Source organism: Prionailurus viverrinus, chromosome A3 (assembly GCF_022837055.1).
Source record: "Prionailurus viverrinus isolate Anna chromosome A3, UM_Priviv_1.0, whole genome shotgun sequence".
NCBI classification, from domain to species: domain Eukaryota; kingdom Metazoa; phylum Chordata; class Mammalia; order Carnivora; family Felidae; genus Prionailurus; species Prionailurus viverrinus.
In genome coordinates this window covers 29,283,936-29,299,288 of record NC_062563.1, presented here as the reverse complement: position 1 = coordinate 29,299,288, position 15,353 = coordinate 29,283,936, and the positions used below count along the sequence as shown (strand labels likewise).

At 56.0% G+C, this 15,353-nt stretch overlaps 1 protein-coding gene across 1 annotated transcript in view; it reads right to left on the bottom strand.

The window, feature by feature from the left end:
* Positions 1-1,506: 1,506 nt before the first annotated feature.
* The window catches only part of TGM3 (transglutaminase 3), a 38,432-nt gene continuing 24,585 nt past the window's right edge, over positions 1,507-15,353 (bottom strand). The window contains exons 8-13 of the mRNA XM_047854438.1: positions 13,535-13,638; positions 12,148-12,393; positions 8,471-8,779; positions 5,922-6,079; positions 2,414-2,547; positions 1,507-2,040 (exon numbers count right to left, since the gene is read on the bottom strand). Of these exons, the coding sequence (XP_047710394.1) occupies positions 1,893-2,040; positions 2,414-2,547; positions 5,922-6,079; positions 8,471-8,779; positions 12,148-12,393; positions 13,535-13,638 (1,099 nt within the window). The 3' untranslated portion in view covers positions 1,507-1,892. The remainder of the gene's footprint in view (positions 2,041-2,413; positions 2,548-5,921; positions 6,080-8,470; positions 8,780-12,147; positions 12,394-13,534; positions 13,639-15,353) is intronic.

Here is a 15,353-nt window from a genome sequence, read left to right as displayed (position 1 = left end):
GGATAGGGATCATGCTGTGGTTGATTTTTAATCTCTCTTGACCCCATGCCCAGCAGAAAGCCTGGCACAAAGTAGGTCCCTCTGGAAATGCTTGCTGATAAGATGGCTGTTTGTGGAAAGTAAGGTCTGGGGCAGGCCTCCCAGGGATGGCAAGATACGGATTTCCTTCTTTCTCTCGGAGACCGGAGTAGGTGTCTGTTGATTTCACCCTCTCCTACCTCACTGGGGACTGCTGCAGAATTTCCGAGGAGGAACGGAACACCCCATCTTCAGGCCTAGTGCGGGGCCAAGGCCCCCAGAACGCTTGGAGAGGGTGGCAGAACTTTCGGGAAGAGAGACAAGCCCCTCGCTCCGCAGGGGAAGCCTCTGCTGCGTTTAGACACGGGAGCCGGGGTCTGGTGATGGTTCCTTGATGTTGGGAGCAGAGTTGGGCCCGAGTGCTGGTGCCGGCTGCCTCCAGGAAACCGTGGAGGTGGGAAGCTGAGCCCGGAGTGGCTTGAGTGGCAGGAGGAGGAGAGAGGCAGCTGGGGCCGGCCAGCTTACCCCTTTTGGTGGATCAAGGAGGTTGCGAGTGTCCCATGGGCCAGGGGACCCCACTAAGGGCAAGTGGGCTCAGGAGAAAGCACAGGACCTTCCGGTGCAGTTAGAGGTAGTGGGGTGAATCTCTGGGGGCTGAAATTAAGGGCCATGTTGCCCCCATCATGGAACACGTAGTGGCGAAAGCCTGCCTTCACACGCTGGCCGACATCAGTGGATCAAGCCATCCGAGGGGAAGGGGGAAGGAAGGAGGAGCAGGTCGGGCCTGAGCCGAGCAGAAGGCAGACGCTTTGAGCTGGACGTTGAGGCAGAAGCTTCTGGCCGATTCAAGAGAGCACGGTACAATTGCCAAAACGGAATCTGTCAGCACAAGGGACCGGAAAGCTATGGGCTCTGCTTGGGGTCATTTCGAGGGGCAGGGAGACCGAGGAACCACCAAAGGGTGCGCGAAGGCAGAGAAGGTTCCGGCTGAGTTACCAGTGCTGTGGCCTCCTGGCTGCAGGAGGAGAGGTGCGGCTTTGAGGAAGGAAGAGCCCGGTGTGAGCAGAGGCTGGGCCTCTCCGGGAGTCTCCTCTGCAAAAGGGTTCCAGGGAGGACTTTGAGGTCCCTTCCCACTCGGCCCAGCAGCCACACAGAGAGCACGCAAAGCCTGCCTGGGACAAGGGGCTCCCTCTCCGGGCAACCTCGTCTATTTTTGGACATCCTATTAGAAAGTTTATTCACTGAACAGTGATCTGTCCCACACAAGCCCACACTCCCTTTGGACACTGGCATGTGGGGAACAAGATGTCCTTGGGTCATCCCTTCTCCAAAAGAACATGGCCGCCGCCCCCCTTCCTCCTCCACCACCTTAGGCAAAGCAGCAGTCTAGTACAGCCCGTGCTGATTGTGTTCTTTTTAACTTTTATTTTGAGTGTAAAGATGTGAGTGCCACGACAGTGTGAGTGTGGGACAGTGCCTCCCGCGGTGGCCCGAGGGAGGAGTGGGAATGTCCTAACTGCATAGGCTTGGGATCAGCAAACCGTCCGGACGTCTCCTCCCCCACAGCCATTCAGAGAGTCGCTGGGTCAGATGCCACTCTGTCCTGCAGCATTGCTGGCCTTGAGGGCCGAGCAGGGCCACGGGGCTCATGGGAACGTGCAAAAGTGAATGCGTCTCAGGGCGGGAGGTAGCCAGCCCAGCCTGGGGAGTGGGGGGGGGCGTGCGTGTGCCGGAGGCTGGGGGTCCCGTCCGGGCCGACTCGGGGGACGTCGTGGATTTCCCAGGCTGGACATCATGGGCGGGAGGGCTCACTCCACAGGCGAGCGCCGCCTGCCCCGTGTTACCCAAGTTTGTATGGGGCCCCCTTGAGCCCTTCATTCGGCCACGTCGATGGACAGCATGGCCTTGATCGCAGGGAATTTGTTGCAGGAGAAGTCAGCAAGCAGCTGCTTGGTGCCACTCCGGGTGGGCAGGATCTCAAAACGCACCCGGGACCGCTCCTTGGGGCGCAGGGTCGGCACACTGGTGGGGAAGCGCACCGTCAGGGTTGATGGCGAGGTTCGCGGACCTCGGGCTAGAGGGGCCCCCTGCAGCCTCAAGTCCTGCACTGGTGGGGCTCCCTCTGGCTCCCTCCCTGAGTCATGCCCCACCCCCTGCTAGCTTGGGGCCCCTCAGCCGGGAGGGAGGGAGCCCCATGATCTCCCACATACGGAAAGCCCTTGAGGACCGGCTCCAAGCGCTGGTGATCTGGACTTCCCGGGAGTTCAAGTCTGGTCAACCCCCACACCAGATGCAAACGTGCGTGCCCGCGTGCGGACTCTCCCAGGGGCTGCGGGGAGGCCGCCTCCGACCCCCTCCCACCGCCCCACACTGGCCCCTCGGGCCCCGGACTCACTCAATCCTGAGGCTTCCCAGCAGCAGGCCGCTGCCCTCCACCATCAGCACGCAGTCCTTCACGGGCTCATCCAGCGGGTTGGAGAAGAGCATCTGGACGTTCACGGGCTGCTGCACCCGGGCCTGGTCCAGCACCTACGAGGAGAAGGGCTGCCGGAGTCAGGACATGGGCTGCTAGCCTCACCTGCCACTTGGTGAGAGCCCACGCAGGCTGGGTGGACAGCTCAGTGACGGGCAGACACCCCGGCAGGGGCTTCCTAGGAGACTGCTGCCAGGCCCCATGCTTCCGACGGGACCCCAGGCTCAGAGGGAGAGGCGGCACATTGTAGTGACTGAGAGCACTTTGTCTTCTCTGCCCCTCTTCCTGGTCGTGCTGGGAAGGGCAGCCCTGCTTCCCAGGACGGCCCCGTTCCACGTGGGCTGCTCAGAGGGCGGGGGACTGTTTCATTCTGAACTTAGAACTTTCCTGGGGCGCCTGGGTGACTCGGTCGGTTAAGCGTCCCCCAGTCTTGGCTTCAGCTCCGGTCGCGATCTCACAGTTTGTGAGTTCAAGCCCCAGGTCGGGTTCCGCGCTGACGGTATGGAGCCTGCTTGGGATTCTCTCTCCCACTCTCTCTGCCCCTCCCCCAGTTGTGCGTGAGTTCGAGCCCCGCGTGGGGCTCTGTGCTGAGCTCCAGCTTAGAGCCTGGAGGCTGCCTTGGATTCTGTGTCTCCCTCTCTCTCTGTGCCCCTCCCCCTCTCACACTCTGTCTCTCTCTCCCTCTCAAAAAATAAATAAACATTAAAAAAATTAAAAAAAAAAAAAGATAAAGAAAAGCAGTATTTTCTTTGAGGCTCCCACTCATCGGTCTTTTTCTTCCCTTCCAGCCTGGAAGCCCCCTCCCTGGGAGGCCCGAGCCCACTCAGACCCCCCACTCAGAGCCTCATGCTCCTCTCCACAGGACATGGCATTGGGCCCCTCAATTCAGGCCACTCTCTGATGACACCCCGGCCTATCAATGTCCTTTGAAACTTCTGGAGCCAAAGTTTTCCCTGTGTGTCATGTGTGGTCTGGACGGGGCTCCCGCCCCGCACTGTCCTTGGCCAGAGAAGCCTCGTGTTCCCATCAGGAAAGCAACCTGGACTATTTGTTTGCTGTCGAAGAGAGAGCTGTGCTTCTGTCCCTCCCTGCCTTCCAAAGAAGGAGCCAGATGAGCTCATGGATACGTAAACACTGACGTAGCGTTCACACTGATACTCGGTTTTCGTGTTATTTGTTCCTCTTGCATTATTGCTGCTTACCACCCTATCCCGTTGACCCAAATCTGTATGTGCACCCAAAAGGGAGGATAAGAACCACCAGAAATCTGAATCTGATTATCAGTGGTTCACGGGCCAAAGTGAGGGACATCACCCTTTGGGACAAAGTTCAGATTTCGTGGTCTGATTCCACAGTACAACGTCCTCAATGCTTGCTGCGAATCCGTGCTGGATTAGAGAACGGGACTTCATCTGAATGGTTACCTTTTCATACAGATTACCCTCACGGGTTTAAAAATCCGCACCCTGGGGCGCCTGGGTGGCGCAGTCGGTTAAGCGTCCGACTTCAGCCAGGTCACGATCTCGCGCTCCGTGAGTTCGAGCCCCGCATCAGGCTCTGGGCTGATGGCTCGGAGCCTGGAGCCTGTTTCCGATTCTGTGTCTCCCTCTCTCTCTCTGCCCCTCCCCCGTTCATGCTCTATCTCTCTCTGTCCCAAAAATAAATAAAAAACGTTGAAAAAAAAATTAAAAAAAAAAAAATCCGCACCCTGCTCTGAGTGAGCTGTGCACGGATTCTTTCAAATCAAGGTAAGAGTGCGTGGTGCTCTGCAGGTTGATGTCAAGGCGAGATTGTTAGGAGCAAATTCGCACAGAGATGTCCGAAAGAAGAGAGATCAGATGCCCTTTTGAAAGATTAAGTAAGAGAGTTCTTGGTGGCACATTTCCAGCCTATTTGTATTCTGATCTCCTTTCTAAAGATATGATAGTCTCTTCAAAGACAAAGGCCACTCGATATGGAAACCCAAAAGCAACAGTGTTGCACAACAGTGTTGAATAAAAGGGCGCCCGGGTGGCTCCGGTGGTTGAATGTCTGACTTTGGCTCAGGTCATGATCTCACGGTTCTTAAGTTCGAGCCCCGCGTTGGGCTCTGTGCTGACGGCCCAGAGCCTGGAGCCTGCTTCCGATTCTGTTTCTCTCTCTTTCTCTCTCTGCCTCTCCCCTGCTCATGCTCTGCCTCTCTGTCTCTAAAAAATAAATGAGCTTTAAAAATGAAAAAAATAAATAAACATTAAAAAATTGAAAAAAAAAGATAAAGCTATAAGAATATTTGACGATACCGGATAAAGGAGTATAATGGGGGAAAATTACCCTCACTTAACCACTGATCATTTTAACACAGAATGTTTTCATAACTGAACCAGCTGCTACCCAGCGTCCCCTCCCAGCTTCAGCTGTCCATCACGTCCACGGAGAGGATGCGCGGTTCTTGGAAATGCCTTGGGAAGCAGGAGAGGCTTGGGCACACAGGGGACAAGCACCGGCTGACGACGAGGACGCGTGGGTGGGGAAGAAGGCAAGCCGGAAGCCAAGTGCCCTGCTCTGCTCATGATTATTTTACAAAATCTGATTAGCTTCTAAGATGTGGCAGCAGGGGAGCCAGTGATGGGCCCAGAGCAGGGGCAGCGCCTCCCCGGGTGGAGTTTACAGACGGGTAGGAGAACGGAGCCAAGATCAAAGTGCACAAATACAGGTATGACTTCAACTAGAACCGATGCCATAAAGTAAGAGCACAGAAGGCTCTCGGGGACGTATAACTGGAGACCGAGCCTTATTTGGCGGGGCAGGGAGGGGGCGCGTCAGGAAACGCTTGTCTAGGGAAACGGCCCCTGCAAGGGAGGTATTTTATTATCGCGATGACAGAGTTAGAGCAACGGAGCCACAGAGATCAAGGGACTTAACTCAGGGTGGCTGCTGGTAAATGGTGGGGCCTGGGTACAAGGTCAGGCCCAAGGGCTGAATGGATGCCCCTCTCTGCTTTCCCTTAAACTCCCTGGCCAGGACAGGGGCTGCCCTTCTGAGGTGGGGGACCACTGCCCACGCTGAAGCACAGTCTAGACGATGCTTTGCAAACGTGGCCAGCGGCTAGACTGTGGGCTAGACCCACCCTTTTTGAGCCTCTGTGATTCTCGAGCCGGCCCCCCCACCCCCGAACACGGCAGGTGCTCAGAGCTGAGGAACCCCTCCAGCGGCTTCTCAGCTGATGCCCCCAGTCCATCTGGAACCTGATCCGAAGAAGCCCAGGGGCAAATGTGCTTGTTTATTACCAGAAACAAGGATTCCGGTCTGAGCGGGAGCTCTGGGCCATCCACTTGGCGGAGGCTGGACCTAGGTCCCTGACCCTCTCTGCGGGGAAGGAGCTGCTTTGCGTTTTGGGGGTATTGGTAGGGCTGGGCTGGCTGGGGAGGCGCCCATTCACCGCCCCCCTTACCTCCAGGGTCAGGCTGGGGTTGTCCAGGATGATGTCCCTTTCTACCACCACCTCTGCCTCGTCGGAGACCTGGCACACGGCGGTGGTCCGGATCATGTTGTCTGCCTTCAGGTACTTCTCGTACTGAGCGTATGTAATCTTCACGGGATGCTGTATTTCTGGAAGGGGAAGCCGGGGAGGGCAGAGTGAGAGAGAGTGGGGTGGACTTCTGGAACCTTCAGAGCTGATGATACCAAGCCAAGGCTGCGGGAGCCGGCCGGGAAGGTCTGCAGCCCGGGGCTTGACTGAGCCCTCCCTGCTGGGCCCGGTGGGAAACAGGCCCCTGTTCTGTGCAGCCTCTAGAGCCGAGGCTGGGGAGGGACCAGGACTCCGGCTGGCTGGGCAGCTTCCCAGGAGGATGGGTTGGATGGGCTGGAGACACTTCCCTTCCTGGAACATGTCGGAGGGCAGGGAAGAATACAAATGTTAGCCGATTGCCTAACGATGACGACAATGGCGATGACAACAAAATCTTAACTAGGAAGGGAAGCCAGGGATCGGCTGAAGAAATCGAATAGCCTGGGATTCTATTGCGACAGGTCCCCGAGCCACCTCGCCACCGCTGGTCTCTCCTGCTTCCGAGTCCCCCCCCCACACCAGGCGGACGCGGCTTCGGAAGCGCTCCCCCCACCCACCCCCTCCAAAATCATGTTCCTCCTCTCCCTTGCCACTTCAAAAAGCTCCTTGCTGGCTCAGAAACGAACAGATGATCATAAGGGGGAAAGAACAGGAAAAATGAGGTAAAAACAGAGAGGAAGGCAAACCATAAGAGACTCTCAAACACAGAGAACAAAGTGAGGGTTGATGGGGGGGGGGGTGAGGGAAACGGGGGATGGGCATTGAGGAGGGCGCTTGTTGGGATGGGCACTGGGTGTTGTATGGAAGTGATGAATCATGGGAATCCACTCCCAAAGCCAAGGGCACACTGCATATACTGCATGTTAGCTAACTTGACGATAAATTAAACAGAAAAGAAAAGAAATAACGTTCCGATGCGTCAGTCTGGCCCTGCATCACTGAGCCCAACTCACCTCCCCCTTGAAAGAGCCCTCAGTGATTCTCATTGTCCCTTTGACCACACAGACACATGGTGGCCAAACCACAAGGTTCCTTCGGGTAGAAATGCCTCCCCCAGCTTCTGTCCATTCCCCTGGCTTTTCCCAAGTCTCAGGGCCCCTCTCCCTCCTCTGTGGTCCAGGCCATTCCCGCCTCTCTCCCAGGGGTCATGCTGGGTGGCCCGGGGTGCCCCGGCACCCCTATGCCCTTTGAGAGGGAAGCTGCCTCGGCTGTTCGCACTGGAGGAATGTACGAGGCCTGCCTCGACTGTACAGGTGGATGTGCAGAGTGAGATGTTGTTGTTTCAGCCCTTTCCCTCACGTGAATTCTTTCTGGTCCACAAAAATAGCTCTCCCCTAGAGCTTTGAAGGGAGACAGCAGCCCGGCGGTTGCGTCTGGAGGGGGGAAGATTTCTGCTGAAATTCTGCCAGAAGGCAGGTTGCTGGGGCTGCAGCCTCCTGACAGGTGTAACACATCTCAGTGTCCCTACAGACAGAGCTCTTCTTTCAAGACGGGCTGTATAATTAATCAGTTTTTATTATGGGAAGCAAGTAGCCACCCCACCCTTGTTAATCTGCTTTGTAAGTCCCAACTTTTCATAACAGCTTGGCGGATTTTGCCAACGTGGGCACGCCTGCGTTCTAATCCTCTCAGAGCGCCGGGCCTTTTTCTGCTCCGCCTCGCTCCTTTCCCATCTGTGCTACCCAGGACCGGGGAGTTTCTGCTCCTCCCAGATTCTCTGGCCTCCAAGAACACCCGTCACTGCCGAGGGAAATCGGGAAGCTTCCCCCGTGGCTGCGGTGTGGGAAGGAACACTGGACAAGGGTTTAAGACCCTGCTCTGTATTGCGACCCGTCCGGGGGGCAAATCTGAAAAGTGATTCGTTGTGGGGTGGGGGTGGGGAGGGCTGGGGTGGGGGTGGGGGTGAGGCGTGTGGGAGGGGTAGGCAGACATATGATCTAGAAAATGGGGGGTGGGCCTGGATTTAGCATCAGGACGCCCAGGGCCGAGACCCCCGTACTGCCGCTAGCTGTGACGCGTAAGCTCTTAAAGCAAGGTCACAATGTCTCCAAGCCTCAGTTTCTGCCTCTGGGAAAGGGGATACTGAAATCCGCCCGTTTCAGAAGATCAGATGAGAGAGGATGTGAAGAAGCTCTCTGCACGCTGAGCGAAGTGCGTGTACCTGCAAGGGACGTCGCGGTGTGGCTATTAACTGCCAAAGCCTCCTTCCTTCCTCCCCCCCGGGGTGTAGGATTTGGGTTGGCACCGCCCTGACCTGCACTGTTCTCACTGTGACAGCTTTCAAAACTTCAAAACCCAAGGCTTAACCACAGCGACCATGGGCTGCTGCTCTCTTAGTCAGCCGAATCCGTTCCAACAGGAACCCTCCAACCCCAAAAGAACACGAGCCGCCTTGGATGCATGGCGTCCCCACAAACCACAGGGCGAGTTACCTTCTTCGGGATCCAGGGATATTGTGACAGAGTCCTTCCACACTTCGTGTACCAGTGTGCCGTTGTAGACGATGGTCCAGGCCGTCATGTTCACGGTCACCGTCTTCATGTCGCTCGTCAGGTTTTTGAGTATCAGGGCCATGTTGACTTCTTTGCCCACCTCCAGGATGCCGGTGACCTTGAACTTCCCAGAGATGCTGGGCTCCCTCCCCTCTCTTTCCAAGTGTCTCGCAGACGTGGCACCAAAAGCCATGCGGGGTTTAAGTTTCCCCAAAGCCTTCTCAAACACTTGTCTCTCCTGGCTGGAACCTGTGTGGTTGGAAAAGAGGGAAACATCTCAGGGAGCGGGCGGAGCCTGGACAAAGGACAGCGCTCTACCTGGAAAGGCAGCCTGGGACTAATTGGCTTGGCCCACTGAGCCACGATTCTCATCGAAGCAAGTGGCCACGCTCTCGGGGCCTCCATTTCATCCTCCTTAACGCGAGGCTCACGGACCCACCAGTCTGTGGCGCTTTCCCTTTCAGTGGGGAAAGCTTTAGCGCCACCTGCACCAAGTTACCATCTGGCTTGATATTTTGCTCAGCTTAATCAGTGTAGATTTCGTTATGTTTGGATAAAAGGTCCCTGGCGAGAACAAGCAGGTACTTTAAAAATAAGTGACGGGGACACTCGTGTGGCTCAGTTGGTTAAGCGTCCGACTCTTGATTTTGGCTCAGGTCACGATCTCAAGGCTCGTGAGTTCGAGCCACACGCCAGGCTCTGCAAGGACAGCACAGAGCCTGCTTGGGATCCTCTCTCTCTGCCCCTTCCCCTCTCGTGCTCGCTCTCACACTCTCTCACTCAAAATGAAGAAAGGAGCTTTTAAAACAGAAAAAGTAAGAAAAACGGAGTCAAAAAAGGTTAGAGTGAGTTCATAAGCAAAAAGAGGGGGAAAAAGGTTATGATTTAGAATTGGCTTCATTAAAAAAAAAAATTTTTTTTTTCCAAACCACTTCACCATGTTATTCTGCTTTGTTTCTAGAGGTACTTTGGGGTCCAAGAATGGCACTTCTGTCCATGTCAAAAAAGAACGTCCCGTGGTTGGTTTGGTTCCGTGTTATGACTAGTTTAAATTGTCGAGAGAGTCCAGGTTTTAAAACCCCAAGGATGGATTTTCTGACTCCGACTCAGATTGTGAACACTACTAAATGTGACGGTAGAGATGTCCCCTGGAGGATGGCCATGGTGACCCTCAAGGTCGTGGCTCTTGGGCATTAAGGTGAGTAGCCACCTCCATGCCTCTGGGCCAATGGTGGCCACACAGTTCACATAAGGCTCCCTGCCTTGACCTGAAGATAGACCCAAGATCAAGGAGAAGGTGCACTGACCCTCCAGGAATGTGGGCAGACATACACAAGGAAGGATTCCCATGTTTGTATCTGCAGACCATACTTAACGGCCCCCGTCTTCCCCAACCAACTTGTGACATTTTTAAGACACCAGATGACTTATCGTAAGCACTTTACAACTTAGCGAGGCCTTTCCCGTAAGTTACACGTAACAACTGGCTGAGACCTCAGAGGCCAACCCATCCAAGGCCATTGTGTTAAAAGCAAGGCCTTAAGAGAAGACGCCACCGATCCAAGCAACTGGTCTGATCATGGGGTTAGAAGCAGAGAAGAAGGCCAGTCCCCACGTGTCTATACCCGTAGTCCAAGGTTCCCCCCGAACATCCTACTGAAAAGGAGACAGGCAGCCAGATTACCCAAGCTGAAAGCTCCTGGTGGGCTGGGTTCTTTCTGGTGCCTTCCCATCTTCTAGCAGAATTGTAAGTCCACACCCAGGGCTGGTGTCTGTGCAGGGAGCTGAGCCTTCTGTCCCCAGGACCTCAAAGCAGGCGTGTTTGCACAACAAGGCGCAGAGCCCAGATACCTATATAGGTCACCTGCTGAGCTTACTCAAGACTCAGCTTCCTGCTACTGTCTTCTCCCTTGGTGTTGACGTTGCGCAAATGCTTAGCAACCCATTTTATGAGCTTTTCCTCCCCGGGGCCCTCGGAGACGGGCCGGCCGGCATCATTAGGTAAGGAGAACCGGGGACAACAGTCATCAGCTCTGCTGTCACGCAGAGGCTGGGGCACTGTCCTGCATGGACTCACCCCAACCTGGCCACGGCCCAGCCCTTCCCCATTGGTGAGGAGGTTTGGCTGGGACAGGCAGAGCCCCTCAGTAAGCAGAATCAAGGTGTGACAGCAAGGTAAGGAAATCCACGGGACATATGTCCAAGGGAGCAGTACCCTTCAAAAGGCACCTTGGGAGGTCATCATTTCAGTGCAGCGACAGAAGTCCAAATTGATAAAAATCACCACTATTTAATACATCCTCACTGTGCCAGGCACTGCTCTTGGCCCTTCCTGTGCACAAGCTCATTTACTCATTTATTTATTTTTTAACGTTTATTTATTATTGGGAGACAGAGAGACAGAGCATGAGCAGGGGAGGGGCAGAGAGAGGAGGAGACGCAAAATCCGAAGCAGGCTCCAGGCTCCGAGCCGTCAGCCCAGAGCCCGACGCGGGGCTCGGACTCACAAACCGCGAGATCGTGACCTGAGCCGAAGTCGGATGCTCAACCCAGGCGCCCCTGCACAAGCTCATTTAAATCCTACTGAAGACAGGCATTGCTGTTCTCATGTTACCGGGGAGGGAGCCAGGGATCAGAGATCCTAAGACTCCTGCATGAGGTCTCCTGGTTATAGATGTATGACGGGAACCGACCTCCTGCCCCCCGGCCCCTACCCTTGTTTCTACGTCATGACAGTGTTGAAAATTCTTCGGCATCTCCCTTCCCCCTGGCCTGTGAGCTCAGGGAGGGCAGGGTCCCCGTCCGCTGTGTCGCTCATTGCCTCCCCGGAGCCGGTCACGCAGCGGGCACAAGCTGGGTCTCAGTCCAGGTTTATTGACTGAGAGAAGGGCTGTCTGATCCCAGCCCTGGGGATGGCCTGCAGAGGCAGCTTGGGGACCAAACTGAGGCTACCGATCTCATTACCCTAGGCCTATGCTTCCAAATGCCCATAAATACCACTACCCAGGCAGGTTCCCTGCCCTCCGCCACCAGACTTGGAGTCAGACCCCGTCTCCCGTGCTCAGCTTTCTTCTTTTGTGAGCTGCAGCCGACACCAACAGCCAGCATTTGTGAGGGTTTTGGGCTTCACTCCAGGGCGTGCTCTGGGTCCCTTTAGGGAAGCACCGAGGCAGGGACCCACATCTTCGGGGGCTTTGCCCATTTCGGAGTCCGGATAGTGTTTCCTGCCTGTGTTTCTTGGAGGCTAGCAATTTCTCCTAAAGTCCCCAGGGCAGCCTCCCACGGGAATCGTGTTTCTCCCCGTGATGTCCCATCGCAGGGCTGTCACCCCAGTTGTGGGAAAGGGACGCGGCCGGAGAGGAGCCGCACTGCCAGCTGCCAGGCCCCGTGGCAACATTCCACGGGCGCCGCGTCTGCCTGTGATGGTTCCGTCCCCACTGGAAACAGTCGGAGGAACTGGGCGTTAGGCGCCAGGGAGCAGTCCTCCCATTCAGGCCGAACGGGCTGAGAGCACAGGAGGAGGAGGAGGAATTCTCTCCCTCCTCCGCCCTCAAAGCCGTCTTCCCACCGCCCAGCCCTGGGCGGCGCAGCCCCCAAGGGCCATGCCCCCTTCCTACCTTCTGGATACTTGTACTTCTCCGTGATGTCCATGCGAGAGTTGCTGCCCACGGCCTTGGTGCTGATGTACCTGCCGATGCTGCGGGCGTCCGTGGAATTCTGCTTCAGGGTGTTGTTGCGGGCGTCGTGGATCCAAGTGATGCGGTCGGCGTTCACCTCCGCGAAGACGAAGGGCATGTCGAAGTCCAGGTTCACGTCACCCTCTCGCACGGCGGTCACCGAAGCGGGGCCGCACTGGAACACCCCTGGTGGCCCAGGCGTAGAGATTGGATGCGTGCCAAAGCCAGGCCAGGCGGGCGAGAGCTCCCCCCGGGGAGGCCGCCCACGGCGACGCAGCCTCTCTGCCTCTACCCCCTGAGACTCCTTCGGCCCCGGCTGCCTGCCCCACTCCTTTGGCCCTCGGCACAGGCCCTCCCGGGGGTGCTGTTATCTGCCGCGGCGACACCCCGCTCAGACGGCACTTCTCCGGAAGAATGGCCAGTCCTGCAACCCGCTGGCCGCCCCGGGGGCTGTCTCCTAAAGAGGAAAATCTGGCCGTCTTGTGCCCTTTTCTACCTTCCCAAATCCTCACCCCCTATTCCCAGAAGAATACCCTAAACCCAGCCCGCAGGGGTCTTGCTCCTCTGAGCTCCCAAGCCCTGCCTGTCCCCTCGCGCCTCCGGCACTTGGCCGAGGTGGATCAGATAGGTAGAGATAGGTGTAGATGTGGATACACAGGATACAGTTTCATGTGACACTCAACATGAACGTAGTCCGCGACACACGGCCCGCGGGTCACAAGCGGGAAGAAGAAAACTTCCTGGAGAGTCTGGGGCCCAAGCCGCAAAGGGAGAGGCCGGAAGTGGGAGCCGAAGCCCTGGGCACCAGGACAGGGAGGGGCCAGCCTGCATGAGGAGAGCTTGGCTTGGCAGAGGGGCACCGTGGAGGGGACAGAGGTGCTGGGGGCCCTGATCACGGAGGTCTCCAGCTGAGCGGGGGACTCTGGGCGAAATCCCTGGGCAACAGGGGACCGGAAGGTTTCTGTGCTGGGAGGGACAGGCTCCTCGAGGCAGTGTGGGGAAATCCCTGTTGGCAGAGCGTGGCGTCTTCCCCTTGTCGCCTGGCACGTGCCAGGGCCTCCACAGCAGTGACAACAGTCGCGTGGGCGCAGGGAAGCCACTCGTCCAAGTAGCAGCCTGAGCCAAGGAAAATTAGGATGGGAAATCTATGCTGAAAATATTTTGTCTTCGTTCCATCGAGCCTTCCTGACATCGAGCCTTCCTTTCCTTCCATCGAGCCCTCGGGTGGCTTTCCTGAGCCGCGTCCACTGCTGCACAGAATTGAGAGGCCGGGACATAGGGCGAAACCCAGAGGAGGGGGCGGTAAGCAGGGCTGCTGGAGGGTTACCTTGGCTCCTCTCCTGGGGGGTGGCGTCCAGGACCTGCCATCCACCGTACGAGGGGCCCAGGTCAGTCCGCACAAACCAGCCTTCGTTCCAGACGTGGAAATTCCTGCGGACAGAACCACAGATTGCAGAGCTGGCCAAAGGCCACGCAGCAGGAGGCGGCAAAATACCACGCCTCTGCCTGACAGTGCGGCGCCCCTTAGTCACCGAGCGAGTTTCCCCTGCGCCAGCTACTGTGCTAAACCTCGCCGAGCACCTAAGTCCTCACAGCGCTAGGAAACAGTGCCTTAATGCCGATCTCATAAGAAGGAGAAACTGAGGCTCGGGAAAGTTAAGCAGCTTCCAACGGTACGGTCAGAGTTTGGATCCAGGCACCCCTAACCCCCAAACCTGGGTCCTCGACCATGATGCTCTACTGCCTTTCTGAGGAGCAGAATGGCCCCCGGTGGGAGCGAGCATCCAAGCAGGGAAACCCACACAACTTTGTTCCTGCGCGTCCTGCTGGGAAACACGTCTGTATCTCACGCCAGCTGAAAATAAATGGGGCTGCAGCAAGAGTGACAGGTCTGGCGAAGAGCCACGTGCTTCTGGGCTGAGGTCTGGCTGAAGAATGACACACGCCAGCGCAAAGATGTTCTTCGTCAACCGCGTCACCTCGTCTCCCAATCTGCGGGGCTCAGTCGCGTCTCCAGGGATAGCCAATTAGCCGATGTCTCCGTCATCCCACCTGGTGGTTCTGCCCTCTCCTGTCCTCTCTACGCCCACTGCAACTACATTAGCCTTGGCTTTGGAGCTTTGATCCAACTAGAAGAAACTGCACGTCGGACACGAATCCAACTTCCATTCGACTTGGAAACACAGCGTTTTATACTCGTGAGGTGGAGAGAGTTTGAAGCCGAGTGCCCACTCATAAACCATAAAGGAAAAAGATCGATACATTTGACTAAGCAAAGATATTAAACTTGCATATACCAGCCAAGCAAGCAAAGTGTAGTTCCATTTCCCGTATGGAAGAGGAAGCTCCTTGTACGTGGTCCCTTCCGCAGGTAACGATAAACTCGGAAAAGGAAAGCAAAACAAAACAAGCCCCCCCCCCCAAAAAAAAACAAAAAGAAAATAAAAACCAAAAAAAACTAGACAACTACCTGAGCGTGAACAAAACAGAAGGATTTTGGAAAGGAGTCTGAACTTGGAGGAAGGAGCCAGCATGGGGCAAATTGCACTTTGGGTGACTTTGCCCTAAGTCAGACCACATCTGGGGCGAGGTGCAGGGCAGTAAAAACTTCAACAGGTAGCCCACGTGTTTCTGACCCGAGGAGCCAAGAAGCAGCCTGGGTCAACCAGGGCCACTAGACAGTGAGGGGGAAGCCCTGGAGGGAAGGAGTCAGAGAAAGAAAATCCCAGATATGTATATAAACTCTGCCCAAGCCTCTGGGCAACTCTGACCCATGCATGTATACAGCAGACAGCAAGCAGTCGGCTAAAGATAAAAGAAATGAGCTGAGATTCGAGTTGTTTCCTGCCATAGGGTGAGACGAGGTTTGCAGTTTGGACCCAGCCCAGGCAGGCTGCTGAAATAAAATAACAGAATCCAGACATACTCAATGCCCGGGATGCAGTCCCAGATGACTCAACATAGGAAGAACCAGAAAAACATGACCCATTCTTCAAGGGAAAAGGCAACAACAGAGAGTAACCTTAAACCAATATAGATGTGGGAATTATTGGACAAGGACTTTAAAGCAGCTCTCGGGACGAGGCTCAGTGAAATACGGGGAAATATGGCAATAGCAAGTGAAAAGAGAACTTTTAGCCGAGCGA